At 53.2% G+C, this 14,387-nt stretch overlaps 4 protein-coding genes across 4 annotated transcripts; 2 read left to right on the top strand and 2 right to left on the bottom strand.

The window, feature by feature from the left end:
* Nucleotides 1-1,347: 1,347 nt before the first annotated feature.
* G6M90_00g003290 (uncharacterized protein) lies at nucleotides 1,348-3,071 on the top strand (the record flags this gene model as incomplete). Its single annotated transcript, XM_066129548.1, has 2 exons — nucleotides 1,348-1,455; nucleotides 1,515-3,071. The coding sequence occupies 2 exons, from the start codon at nucleotides 1,348-1,350 to the stop codon at nucleotides 3,069-3,071; spliced, it is 1,665 nt and encodes a 554-aa protein (XP_065986048.1).
* Nucleotides 3,072-3,958: 887 nt separating this feature from the next.
* Nucleotides 3,959-5,256, top strand: G6M90_00g003280 (uncharacterized protein; the record flags this gene model as incomplete). The annotated part of the gene is made up of 4 exons (XM_066129547.1): nucleotides 3,959-4,007; nucleotides 4,193-4,357; nucleotides 4,421-4,818; nucleotides 4,897-5,256. The coding sequence occupies 4 exons, from the start codon at nucleotides 3,959-3,961 to the stop codon at nucleotides 5,254-5,256; spliced, it is 972 nt and encodes a 323-aa protein (XP_065985767.1).
* Nucleotides 5,257-5,723: 467 nt separating this feature from the next.
* On the bottom strand, nucleotides 5,724-7,711 carry G6M90_00g003270 (uncharacterized protein; the record flags this gene model as incomplete). The annotated part of the gene is made up of 3 exons (XM_066129546.1): nucleotides 5,724-6,130; nucleotides 6,189-7,508; nucleotides 7,570-7,711. 3 exons carry the CDS (start codon nucleotides 7,709-7,711, stop codon nucleotides 5,724-5,726), a joined length of 1,869 nt encoding a protein of 622 aa, XP_065985991.1.
* Nucleotides 7,712-9,101: 1,390 nt separating this feature from the next.
* G6M90_00g003260 (uncharacterized protein) lies at nucleotides 9,102-10,157 on the bottom strand (the record flags this gene model as incomplete). The annotated part of the gene is made up of 1 exon (XM_014686498.1): nucleotides 9,102-10,157. The coding sequence occupies one exon, from the start codon at nucleotides 10,155-10,157 to the stop codon at nucleotides 9,102-9,104; it is 1,056 nt and encodes a 351-aa protein (XP_014541984.1).
* Nucleotides 10,158-14,387: the final 4,230 nt, after the last annotated feature.

Genomic DNA, 14,387 nt, shown 5'->3' with positions numbered 1-14,387 from the left:
GCAGCAGAATACAAATCCCATTCTCATTGACTACAGAAGAGGTATCTGCTTCTTACAATCATCACAGTTTCTACTTCACATGGGGCAAGAATCTAGTACTGCGTTCGACGCTAAGCACAATAGCCTCATTCTTGGAGCAGCCGCTGTCCTAGTCCGCCTCTTGAAATCTACGAGGGCTTCACCGGCCAAGCCGCCACAGGCATCGACTTGCATCTCCCAGCCACGGCCTCTTGTAACACTTGCATATACACGAAGTGCCTCAGGTTGGCAGCACGATTGATGCTGCAGATAGGTGGATGGCTTATACACGGCCTGAACTCAACGCATCATACGGGGGGCAGTACCTATCATGCCTCACATTGACGTAAGGCCAGTCGGTCGTCATAGGTGCTCTGGAACTCTCAGCTAGCTGTCAACTAGACTATATCGTTATAGGCTCTGACAAGATAGGTTCATGCACAAGACTACGTATTCCGTCGAGACGCCCCCATGGCATCCATGGCTGTCATTAACCTTCTCTCGCTGTAGGCACGTGAGCAGCATTGCCTATCGACCGGCTTGCTCCTCAAGGTCCAGAATGCTCGAATGAGTTGTCTGAGCTTGGCTTGGGCAGTGGCTACAATTACGGGTCCATCACGATACACTGCCCAATTTCCATCGACCAAAAGAAGCCTCCTTAGCTGGAGTTTTGCGATTATGTCGAGGCCATAAAGCAGAGCGGCTGCAGTATGCGAACTGGTCTCGGGTGGCGCACTCTCCGGCCACGCGGCACTCTTCCCGTGCCAAATGCGTAGGTGAGGGACGAGGTCACGTCGTCGTGTTTTCTTATTTGGAACAGGGCGGGTTGTCAATCTCCCCGGAGGAGGAAAGTTGCTCCATTTGTAGGTTTGGCGTCAACGGGTTCTGTGGAGGCAGTGCAAGTCGAGTGAGAGTGGCATTTGGGACGGAGACTAAAATGGCGGCGGGTCAGCTTTGATGTCAAGTTCTTCTCGACGACTAAGCACCTTCCGTGCCTTGTACGGATTATGTTGTACTTTAGGCATGTATCTCTGACAGCTGCGGCAACCATGCCCTTTTCAGTGTCGCATCTCACGTCGATTGGATGACGCTAGTCTTGGCAAGCTAGCAGCAACGTGCCTTCCCAGTCTGGGCTCCCAATTCCAAATCATCAACCGACTTCCGCGGTGTGGCTGAGCCGGCTGATGACAGCTTTTGGTAGACTGCTCTCTACGTGAATGGTTTTTAAAAGGAGCCTCTAGAAAACGCAATCTAGGATGGACGGCTTCCGGATGGATTATACGCTGCCGCGTGTTTCGTCTCCTGCTCACAAGTCAAGTTCAGACCACCATGCCAACCACCACAATCACCAAAAAGGCTGCTTCGGAATTCCGCCCGCGCAGATCGCATGAGAAATCAAGGAACGGGTGCGTCAGATGCAAGCAGCAAAGAAAAAAGGTAGCATATAGACAACTGGTAACATAAACGCGGCATTGTTGCTAAACCAAGTCCTGCAGTGCGATGAAGCGAGGCCCATTTGCTCCCGCTGCAACAAGCGCAGCCACTGCTGCCGCTATCACGACGCCGCGAAAAGGGACTCTGTGGGAGAATCCGCACCAGAAGCCGCCGCAGAAGAAGATGTCGCGTCGCCGTCGCCGGTGCTGGAAGCCCCCGACCTTAGTCCCAGCGGTTCCTCGTTGTGGCCGGACAATGTCTTCGCCACCGACTCGACCACGGACTCACTATCCCCGTATGCCTTGGCCTACATGTTAGAAGAAAGCGATGAGGCTCGCATGCCCGGTATCTTGAGCTCGCAGGAGCTCGAGCTTCTATGCCACTACATCACGCATACGAGTCGCATCATCCCCTTTGACCAAGGGGACTTGTATGCGCTCCACGTGGGAATTCCCAATCTTGCCCTCGGTAACGAAACCCTCATGGCATCGTTACTAGCTCTCTCGGCTGCTTGTAAGAGTCATGACATTGTGAGGTATTCACCTCAGCCGTTGGAGAGGCTAGATGAGGTGCGAGAACTGCTTTCCCTGGCGGACAGGCACCACAGGACGTCGCTGCACCATATCCAGGCCGCTATACACGACGTGCAACAACATGATCATGTCTTGGCTAATGCCGCGCTCATGGTTCTGTATGGCTCCTCAAGCCACTGCGTTCGTGTGTCTCTGGCACAAATGGCGAACAGGCGTGGTATAACGCTGGAGCTTGAGTTGTTGCCCACGCAGTCGCAGTGGATGATGTTGATTCGGGCAGCGCATACGGCGTTTACGGGCTTGTTGGACGTGCAGAATGATATAAACGCCGTGTTTGGCAGTCGATATCTCTCAGTTGCAGAAAATTCTGCCTTTCTAACACCAGGATTGTCATTTGACAATGTATATCTCGCCGAGGATGGACCTTCTGAAGGCACCAAGCTTTTTCTCCTTCCGGCTGTGTGGGCAACATACGGACCGGCGCTCGACCAGCTCGCTGCGAAGGTGCTATCATTGCAGACACAGGCCCCTCGTGATTCTGGGCGCAACCTGCAGGCGTGTCTTGCAGCACATGAGATTCTGGAGCAGGTCTTCAGCGCAGTCTTCATGGACAAGGAGACCCCTACGCCTCACGAGGACGAGGCCGTCCACCTGGGTCGAATGTGCAGCGTGTCGCCATGGCTCACAAGTTACCTGGGACGCGTGACGTCGTCTACGCCATCCAAACCACTGCGCAGAACCGTCATGGCATTTTTGAACCGCGTGCCGCTCGAGTATCTGCACCTGGTCCAATCGACGCTTGACGACATCCCGGTACCCGGCAATCTGAATCACCTCAATTGGGACGACTCAACACCAATGACGATGACTTCTGCGCATCGACTAGCAATGGACATCTTTGCGCACTGGCTCGTCCTCGTCATGCTCCTCGATGGCGTATGGTGGATTGGCGGCATCGGAGAATGGGAGCTGGGACGGATACTGTCCTCGGCACAGGCACGAGCGGAGCCAGGAGGGAGATGGTGGCCGGAGAGCATGTATAACGCCAAAAGGAAGCTGGCACAGGACATGGACAAGTCATTGTGACGAGAAGCTAAGCGACTGTCTCGCCATGTCTCCAATTTGACTCACCGCAGCGTAGCATCAAGCAATTACGACGAACTATAATACTATATGCCATTGTTCAGGACAAGCGGCTCCCCCTCTTGTAATAACAATAAGACGAGTAATCCCTGGCATAACCGCCGCGGAAACCACGCCATACTCGTTTCCCGTTGGCAGCTTGAGCAAGCCTCGCGGATTCCAGGCCCCAAGAGCGGAATCCTAGATGAGGCCACTCGCATCAGCGCTCTCACCGCAATATTGAAAATGAGTTCCACCCTGACTTACTCGTGCCTCCCGAATTGCCAAAAATAATCTCGCAACAAACGGAACCATCGTGAAGGTACGGAGTACTAAAATCAAACAGCAGAATGACGTCCAACACGGGCGCTTTTCAACACGAGCTGCTCCATTATCCACTTCAGCCCTCCCAGATTGACAATCGACTCAATCCCGACCTTGGGTCCGCCCTAAACGAGTCACACACAGGATAATCTGCAGTATTCCCTGTTCAAGTGTTCCCACAACGGCATCCCAAGTGCCGGGTGACACGTCAACTGGTAATTTTCCCAGCCCACCGTGGCAGTGAACGAGGGGATTCGGCGGCCGCAAACTCCCAAAGAAGCCGACGCCCGCGCAGATCGGGAGTCGCAAGTGCATCACCAACCCACGGCCAGTGGAGATTGTCAACTTACACATGCCAATCTACGGGGTTCTCCGTAGCCTGCTGCAGTCACAAGGCTTAAACATCGCCAGAAAGTGGATGTTGGGCCTTCATTGTACAACACGGCAACAGAACATTGAACGCATCTGTGCTAGTTGCCGGTCCAAAATCCTCTCATTGGCCGCACAACACCGCCGAGTGCCTCCTCATGGCCGCCGACGCTGTTGGAAGCGAGTTCGTGTCCAAGGATGCCGAGGGTACGTCCCTTTCAGCTTCAGCTGTTGGTTGGAAGGAAAGGAGAGCTACAGCGAATCTCACGGGGTCTCACTTGGGTTGTTTTTATAAGATGTCTTGTCCTCTTCCCCCCTCCCGTACACGATCAAGTACGGAGTAGAGAGCCGTCATCTGCAGTATTCCAAACCGGTCCTGACAGTCCACCAAGCCAACACCATGGTCAGCGCGAAGAACCTCCTCGGCGGCGGCTTCGCAGCCTCCTGCGCGGCGATTACTCCTGCGGCAGTGTACGACGGAGGCTTCAGCAATGCCGCCTCCAAGGTTGAGCTGCGCATTGGAAACGGGGGCGCCGGACAGAGCGGTCTCATCAAGGGTACGCCATCCCCCTCGAGCTTCACCATGAGGAATATCACCGCACGAGCCTAACTCCCCTCAGCCTTATCAGACGCCTTCATCAGAGACGCCGTCGCCAGCGGCTCCCCCCCGTTCAAGGTAGCCTGGTACACCAGCGACACCACCTACTCCATCAAGTACCTCTCCACGGGCGACATCGACGTCGGCATCACCTACACGCCGTCTGCGGAAGACATCGCCATCCGCCAAGGCATCGCCCTGTCCCCCAGCTACTACGTCTTCCGGGACCACTTCCTCCTCGTCGGGCCCAGGTCCAACCCCGCCAACCTCGTCGCCTCCGACGACATCCACACCATGTTCTCCAAGATATTCGACGTGGCCGAGAACAACAAGACGGATCCGCCGGTGCGCTTCCTCAGCCGATACGACAAGTCCGCGACAAACATCAAGGAGAGTCTCCTGTGGGCCAGCATCGGACAGGTGTGTTCCCTTCCCCCCAAAGACAAAGGTGAAAGTCGGCAACGGTTGCTGATAAGGGGGCGGTAAACCGACGTCTAGGTCCCATGGGCAACCGCCTACTCAACCTGGTACCACCAATACATCGCCTTCCCCATGCAGGCCCTCACCGCGGCCATCCTGCTGCAGGAATACACAATCACCGACCGCGGGACCATCCTGTCCCTCGACGCCAGGCTTCGCAACCAAACAGTCGTCTACAAAGCCGGCACCGACGGCGCCGACGACCCCCTGCTGAATCCCGCACACTTGCTGATCGGCACCAGGGCGGCGAACCCAAACATGGCCCAGGCCTTTGCCAGGTGGCTGGTCAGCAGCAAGGGGCAGGGCGTCGTGGGAAACTTCAAAAAGGGCGGTCAGACGCTGTACAGCGTTGCGCCCTCGTCCAACTCGACCGCCTAGCTGTCCGCCAGCACGCCTCGCATGGGGAGGTCGATGTGAAGGCCGCCGGTGCTGCAGGATTCTCAGAGTCCCTAGGCTCTGGGAATAAGTCCCATGTTAATTTAATGATCGCATATCTGTCATATATATATAAATATGTATATATAATGTTAATAGAACACAACTCCTAGTGTTACCCGACACGCTACATGATGCTCGCTTCATCCGACGCCTTGCTCAGTCATCCTCAGGAAATACACTGCAAGTACACTGTTGACAGTGCAACAAACAATAGTCAATAACGAGCGTCAAGTTCCGAGTGTTTCTCATCAAGAAATCAAATTTGTGGCATGAGCCATTCTAGCAAGGTGTATACAGGCGCGCGCCAGGGACGCCCGGGTAAGTATGAATGTTAAATGCCAGCCAAGTTGCTCCTCGCTAAATCCATTCCATAATCATTGTACAAAAGCAAACATTGTGTGCCGTCTTCACAGCACAATCTCATGACCAGGCTTTAGATCCCATTCCTTTGATCGGCCAGCTCCTTTCTTTTCAGCCACGTGCTCCAGGGTATTTTTCACCTCGGCGCGGGAGACGCTGTTGCGAAACTGATGGAATATAAAGTCGATGATTCCAACCTTCGATAGTGCCTTGTTATCCAGTATTGCTCTTTTGAAATCATTGAGTAGCTCTGCCTTCACTAGTTTCGTGGGAGCTGATACGTTTGCGGCGCCACCATGGAGCGCGGCAAAAGCATTTGTTGGCGCAGGGGGTGGTGGCATCTCTGTGGTGCTTTCAGGTGCTGACTGAGAAACCTTGGCCGGCTGTGCTTTCACCTCTGGTTCCCAATATTGAGATGAGAAAGGATCGATACCCCACGTCTGTTCCAGTCCTTCTGCTCGCTCCCTGTCAGTATTGGACAATCAATCTTGGATAACAAAGCCAGCCCTTACCATGAATGAATTCCATCTTGTGTTCATATACTGTTCGGTTCGGGCCCAGGCGATGGTAATTCTCGTAGCAAACGCCCGTACATTCGGGCTCCATCGTGTTTCCAAATACACGCCTGGAGAGTCCGGCATCATCGGCATCATCCAGAAAACCGTCCATATCGTCCTCATCATCAAGCTCTTCTTCATCGTCATCCATGTCAACGTCTTCGCCCTCTTCCTCTTGCCATTCAGCTTCTGAATCATAGTCATAATCGAGTGGGAGTCGTCGCCCCGTAGGCTTGCGAGCAAGTTTAACCATCGCATCCCGTCCCAAGGCATAGGACTTCAATGTAATTGTACCATAGTAAGGAGGTCGGACATCGTGGGAAAATGCAATCACTTTTTGAGGAATGCTGGCCAGCTTCTGCCGAGCCTCCGGGAATATACTGGTTGCACCGGAAGCGCCAACAATATTCGAGTTATCAGCATCCCTATAAGCTGTCTCCATTATGTGCTTAACAGGATGATGAATGCGACCGCGTCTAGGAGTTCTTGCCGGGAGGCGTAGTGCCTCTACAGGGTCGAATCGCGGGAGCTCTTGGTTGTCCGTGTCCCGTTGACTAGCAACAAACTTGTCGAGGATTCGAGACTTGGCCTCTCTAGTTTCCTCGTCCATCTGCGTTGCTGAAGGGGCCAGACGAGTATTTTCCCGCATAAAAAAGGGCTTGAACAGCCTCTCATACTCGGTCTCCATTGGCTTGGCAGGCGCATCACCACCGTTGGTCATGATAGGGCTTCCAACAGCAGAGTTGCTGCCGTTGGCAGACTTCTTTGGCGTATCGGGAATCTTGAAAAACGCATTCAGTTTCGGCTGACTCCGTGCCTTTTTGTCCTTTTCTTCCTGGATGCGGCGTTGTTCTTCCTCCTTCTTTCGTTTCTTTTCGTCCCGTTGCTCGGCTTTGAGGCGATCCTCCTCTTCCTTTTGTTTGCGTTTCTCCTCCCGCTCTTTGACTCGGGCGGCTTTTTCTTCTTCTTGTCTAGCTTTTTCGGCGGCTCTCTTGGCAGCTTGTTCCTCGCGCTCTTTTTTCTTCTCGGCCTGTTCCTTTTCTTTAGCGACTTTTTCTTCAGCCGTGAGACGTTTCCGCTTTGATGCCGCGCCTTTGCTCGAAGTCACCATTGTGTCTAGATTTTTTTGATCACAAGAGTTGCTGTCCAAGGTTGTGTCGGTTTGTGTAGTTGGAGATGGAGAGTCGCGGGTGGGAGTCCTACTTCCTTCCTCAGTGAGTGGCGATGACCCGCCTGGTGAAGAATGAGGTTCTATTTGAGCCCGAAGGGGGAGCACTAGGCGGAGTTAGTCACATTGTGCACGGGAAACCCGTTACAGAATGGTACAGGTGCTCACAGCTGTCGCCAGATCGCCTGATAGCAGTAGGCTGTGGTGTCTTTGCGTCCCCCCCGTCGTCAACCTTCATCATGTCTGCAGCGAATTCACCGTGGCACCTCTTTCGCCCGCTGGCTTTCGTCTCCTGTACATTGGGTGACATTTCGAATAACGGCATCGAAATAATGTCGCCGCCAATAGCAGCAATAACCGGTTTGTCAATGGCTGGTGCTATCCACCAGGCAAGAGGTCAGAAGGGGGGTGAGGGATCGAATCATTCGATGCGGCACGAAGATCGAACTCGAGTCGGTGGCGAACAAAACAAATTAGGGACCGTAAAAACCCAAGCCAGTCTTAAGAACAAGTGCCAGATCACGCTTCAGTCTGTATTGAAGAGTGTAGAAATCAGCGGTCTCAATTTATGTGGAAAGAGCATATCCTCGTAGTGGAGTGGTGTGGTTGATTGGGAAGTCGGTAGCTTTGAACGCGCTCCGCGTGAATTGCACTCACCCCGGGACGCGTCAAGTGGCCCAGGTACGGAGCACTCCGTACCTTGTGGTCGTCCTCACGTGTTGGCAGTTGCCCCCGGCAGCCACAGCAAGATAAGTTGCTAGTGGCCAAATCTGTGGCTGGTGCGCGAGTTCCTTTGACCTAGTACAGAGTAGTATTCACTATCCATTTACCGCCCCGCGCTAAGTCGTTCACGGATGGTAGAGGCTTGGCCTTCGTCACAAAAGCTGATGAAGGGGCAATGATGCAATTAGGTTCCAGTCTGGTCAAGGTTTAGTCCCTCACACGAGAGAGGACTGGCACGAGACAAAAGGCCCCATTAGATTAGCACGCAAGTGGGCTTGACGAAAAAAAAAAAGTCTACAATGCTCCGTTCGAAGCCGTTTGTGAACCTAGTAGCCTTGCTAATCAATTGGAAGGCTGAGATGCGGTTGGAGGCCTTGCGATAACGTCTTGCCACCTTACCAGTTGCCCATGGCTGAATCACCAAGATGTACACATGATCGAGCAAGACTGGAAACACGCTAGTAATTCATAGTACGATGGCCAACGGCAACCATTTCTCTCCCATTACTGATATATATATATTTATATATACACTTCCCGGCCATTGACAATATTAGTCTGTCATTTCATCAAACACACGCTTTTGTCTCGCCATGCGCAGAGAGAGAAAACAAAACCAATCGCGGAATCCTTTTAGCCAGCCCAGCACAACGATAATCAAGGGACATCAGTGAAAGTAGTAAAACATGACGGAGAACAAAGGGATTAAAAGGTATCGAAAGCCTGCGAAACCTTTTAACATAGCGAGTGATTATGATCAATGTCCCCAAACGCCTTGAATGCAACCGGGGATGACGCAAAACGACAGAGATATGCATTGGGCTGAGAAAAGCGAATGGCCAGGAAGTCCATAGGTTGGAAAATACCCACACTGTAATGAAAATTGCTTCTTGAGCATTCCAATAAAGTGATACTGTTTTGAGTACTGCTGCCAGCGAGATATATGCCGATATTCTATATTCACATGTTGTGGTCGATTAATCAGGGTTGGCAATGAAAAGGCGGCCGGATGTGAGTGTTGCGGTCCGCTCGTCGACGCTGCCTCGTCGCTTAAGCTCGTCAGCGCTCTTGACGCTCTTCTCTCTACCAAGAACCGAAAGCCTCTGGGAATTGATTGCCAGTTTAGGGTTGCTACTTAATTCACCAATGTTGTCGGCTCGTTCTCCGCTGCTGGCACTCCGTGAGCTTTGCGCCCGTCCTGACGCCGAGTCGTCCATAGTTCGTTCCGGTCGCTCAATCAGACTACCAGTCCGCTCCGGAGTGCCACCGGGACTTCGTCGTTGGCCTCCAACCGTAACGGAGCTGCCAGAGGCTCGATATTGCAGACCTCGTCGACCGCTCCCAATGCTGCTTCGCCCACTGCTTCCTGTGCGGCGGTGGTGTGCGCGAGATGCTGCCTGAGTATCATCGTCATCACTACTTTCTCCTTCCACTTCTGTGGCACTAAGTCTCAGAGGCACGCCGCCAACACCGACATGGTTCGTATCACCTGGAGCATACCCAACAACAGGTGTCTTGCCATGATGCCTGATCTTGGCAGCAACTTTGCCAGTCGCGCTGATTCCAGTGTTGGTTCGGCTGGCAGCGACAGTACCTCGCCCGCCGCCAACCACTTCAAGGTTTGCGCGCATCTTGGCTGCCTTTTGTTGAGCTGCTACTCGAGGGTCCTCATACTGAGCTCGATCGCACCAGACTGTGGCCTTTTGCCGGCGCAGAAGGGCAACATAGCTGGATGGCGGCGCGGTTGTTCCACCAGAACGGCTGGAGATGGAACGACGGAGGTCTGTCGACGAGGAAGTCCGATATGCAGCCGGCGGTTGCATGCTGGATGTTGTGCTAAATGTGTTAACGGACGGCGACCGACGCGTGTTCTGCATATGCGTAGGCATTGCCTGCGGATAATGAGAAGCGGGCTGTTGCTGTGGCGGTTGCTGCTGGATGGGGAATATGTTGGAGGAGGTCGTTCGGGACCGCGAGTGGCCGTAGGCGTTTGTTTGATCCATCGGTCTGGATATCGCATGCGGTTCTAGCATGGCGGTCGACAAGATAGCTGCGGCGAGATGAGCCACGCCGAGTCCAGTGGGAGTTGAATTGTCTCTTTGTTGTGCGGTCAATCGAACCGGACCTTCCCTGCGAGTCTGCAGAAGCAAAAATGGGATGCAAGAGCAAAGAAGGTTGCTTGTGCCGAGCGACGACAAAGGGCACGGTAAGGAGCGGCAGTGTCTCAGTCCTATCAGCCTGAAACTACCGAGCGACAGCCTCGCGGCAGGAGAGCAGCGCACACTCGGTAGACGAGGGCGTACGAGATGATGTTCAAAGTGAAGGCCCCGTGCACAAAGCGAGCGCACCAGACAGCACAAATGGTGGTGAAGCTTGGTGCAAGGCGGGAAAGAGAGGACCCGGGCGAGGAATGGAGGTGCCCACGCAGAAAAGAAGATGAGGACTGGAAAGCTAATTGGCGTGCTTTGCGAGAAGGCGCGGTGGAGTGATCAATAATGGCTGTGTGTCTGCTCAGTGTTATGGTTTTGGTTTTGCGTCAACAGGTCTCAGTGCTGGCTGGCAACACGCTGACTGGCTGCGGCAGACTCGACCTCGTCAACTCCTCTCTGCAGCATGGGAGGCCCGAGGCTTTCGACCAGGTTGAGTGGATGGGCGGCCAATTGGTCCAACGTAGCCATGCGGCCATGTGCGGAGGACGGGTCGCCGAGTTCTGAAGTTCTGGGCGCGGCAAGGCTAAGGCAGGAGGCCCAAGGCGAACTGAGGTCGCCGGTCTACTGGTGAGATTGCATGAGAGGCATGGTTATGGCCAGTGACGGCCAGTGAGACAGGACATGGCGGCCACGCTTGGGCCGGGGAGAAGCAGTCGATGGGACCGAGCAAGCCAGCTGGTGGGACATGTTCTGGGGCTGGGGCAGCCGGTTGGCCGGTTGGCGGTTGGCGGTTGAATGCCGGCACCGACGCCTGGACTCTGGCGTCAACTCCCAGCGCAGCTCAACTGCTGCCAGCACAGGCGATGTGGACACCGTCCACTGGACGCTACGGATGTCGCCGGGGCCTGCATTGGGTTGGCAGCATTCAATGTTTGATTCAATGTTTGGAGGCGCCATGGCACTGGCGCAAGAGTCGTGGGATTCCCGCTACTCCATAGTACGTACTACGGAGTCTGTACATACATACACATGTCGTTCATGTCATGACCTCAGCTGGGCCGTTTGGGCTGACAGGCTCACGAGCCGTCTTGAATGTTCTCGTTGGCGGGCTTTGGACTGCAGTGACAGCACATGTGGTCAAAATTAAACCGTCAAGGTCCAATCTCGACTTCGGCTGCTCTGTGCCCGTCCATCATGTTCAACATTGAAAGCTCCATGTTGGACCTGCACCTGCGCTTGCGCCTGCGCCGTCTAGCCATGTTGGATCAATTGATGTCGACCGGTCTGTCGCCGCACCTTCCAAGTCATTCCCAACAACCTGGCCCACAACCCACAGCACCAGGCACACCTTCCACCTGCAACATGGAGATGCCGACATCTCCTGCTGCACAACTCGCGACTCACAGCATATATCCAAAGCCACTGTGGTGCGGCGGCTTCTATCAATTGATGACTGGTCTTAGTGCTACTACATCTGACTGCTCCGTACCTCGGTAGGTACGTAAGTACCACACCTTGTGTGCCCAGCTCGAAGATTGCTGAGCACTCGGTATCTTTTACTCCGTACTCCGTACTGGCGTCCAGTCCGCTCCCCTCCCCAGCTGAACGGTCCGACCATGTGTGGCGGGCGGGGACTGTTCAGGCCCAACGCCAGTATGAGGCGCAACCAAGCCAATCAATTGCTTATCATCAATGGTGAGGTAATGGGCGACAGGGATGCAAATCACGATTCTCCCAACGTGGACTCGCTCCCATCAGCCAGCACGAAATTTTATTGGCGCTAGCCCAGGGTCTGGAGTTGCTCCGGATGGCACCGTGGACATGTGCAGAAGAAGCCCCAACTTGGAACACACACATTTGTTCTTGTCCTTGACTCGCATCGTCATCTGCAGATGTATTTACATTTGCACTCATTTGCACTTCAATCCACCACCCTCAAATACCACGCTAGTGCCCCATTAATGGAAAAAGCATGGGATTGTACGTATGACCCGTCCTCCATAACCGTCCTCCTTGTACTCCGTAGTTGACTGGGCAGTCCATCAGTCTTCCTCAACCCACTTCACATTGAATGGTGCAAAGCTCGCATATTGGCCAAGCCTAGGAAGCTGCGGTATCCATCAAAAGCGACGCTGTGGCTCTACTAGTATAAGCAATCTTAGACATCACATCACGACCAGATGACGATTCCTCGCTTCAAGCCTTCTCTGACGAACATCAATAAAGTGTGTTCAATATCAGAGTGGCTCTCCACTAGGGATGGTGAGACAACCTACGACGGCACTGGCGCCGCCATAGGGCGCCCAACATGGCGATGGCGCATATAATATTGAGCGGTAGTATCCTTGAAATCTAGGGGCGGCCGGAAGTTGAGTTGCACTCGGTTCGATATGATTTGATTCCTTCAGTAAGAAGGTTATTCGAATCATCTCAATTGATACATCTACCTGGAACGACGCTTGTGTCACACACTTCACTATAACCTGCATACTGTCAAGAGTACAACAAATCGGTGGGTCTGGGCATCGTTCCGCCAAAGAGGAGTGCAAAGGGTCTCTAGGAGTACCAAATCTCACCGTCTTCGCCATCCCTCCAAGAAAGATCCAGCTATGCGTTGTTTGCTTAGCCCGCCTTGCATGCAATCCGATACAGGCAATACTTCCTCCACGAAACCTGCCTTGGACCATTGTGCGGTATTGTCGTTGATTATCAGAACACTCGTGGCATTGTCAAGACACACAGATTTGCCAGCCGACAGTGTGGTTGTTCAGTCAAACGACTGTTATTACTTCTTTTATATGAGTCATTGTGAGAGCTGACATATGAGATATGCTTTCTGGTGATTGCATGATGTGGTTCTTGACGCCGGCTGATCAAAAGCGATTTGACAGAAGCGGTGTGTCTTCCGGAGAGTACTGTTCATTTTAGCATTGGTCAAAATTCCGACTATCATCACGGGAGCAGAGCACAATCCCAACACCCGACTGTTACAATATCACCCAAGCCGGCATGTGTAGCAAACTGCCGAACCAGAGTAGTGGCTCGTGTAGCGTCAGCTGCGGATAATTGGCTGTGAGGGTGAAAGTTATCGTCTCACCCTTTGGTAACAAGAAACACCAAAGTGGAACCAAGCTTCTCTAGAACCTTGTCGGGCGTAAAAGAAGAAAAAAGTTCCGGCTTATCAAACTGTCATTGCCAGGCGTATACAAGGGACAGGACAACAAAATGGACAAGATGCCCCGACAAGATGGACTGGTGAACCCACCAATATTGCCTCATTGAGGCAATATTGGACAAGGATTAGCTGCCCAATACAGAAACAAACAAGGTGTTGCCTGCCACTGGCGCTTACGGACTCTCCTTCACATTTGCGCCGTACATGTACATACAACCAATTGATCCTCAACATCCCGGCTCATCAGGTCTAAAAGGGGGGGGAGCCATTAAGAGTTGGCGGTTGGCCCAAAACTCTTCCACATTGGTGTCGGGAATGATGGCCGAAGACGACTTGGAAACCGGTATCCAGAGTTCCCGAAAAGCATAATGCCCTACCCGAACAACTCGGCCCCCATAAATTAAACATTTCAACGTCCGACTTGAGGGCCATTGCTGCGGGCCATCATGGCGGGCCATCATGGCGGGCCATCATGGCGGGCCAAGCCAACTCTAAGACACAAATTGTGAGGCATCTGTCTGCCAGCATAACTTGCCGTGAACCTGCCCTCAGGCGCTCTGCAATCAGTCAGAGAGGGCTTTCCTCCCCATCATGCAAATAGCGGTCCAAATAGCTTACAGGGATGATGCAGTATAACCTGAACAATGCCAACGGTTGCCGAAATGTCCAAAGCACATCCTTGTCATGAGGTCGCTTATCTCTTTTAGGGATATACATAGGCCTGTACGAGAGCCAGACATCGACATCAAGGTGGATGGTGGCCGGCAGGCATGGGGTAAGCAAGGCCATGTATGTTCAACAGTCGACTTGCCCATGTCCACCAGTAGTAACCATTACGGTGTCACTGATGTGCCCTTCAACTGGCTGTACCACGGCGCAATCAAACGGATGCGGGCACGGGGAAATCCCCAACTCGAATATCAATTTCCAGTGTGTAC

The sequence above is a fragment of the Metarhizium brunneum genome, chromosome 1 (assembly GCF_013426205.1).
Source record: "Metarhizium brunneum chromosome 1, complete sequence".
In the NCBI taxonomy this organism is placed as follows: Eukaryota; Fungi; Ascomycota; class Sordariomycetes; order Hypocreales; family Clavicipitaceae; genus Metarhizium; species Metarhizium brunneum.
Note: the sequence above shows the minus strand (reverse complement) of the source record. Positions and strands in the feature narration are given on the sequence as shown.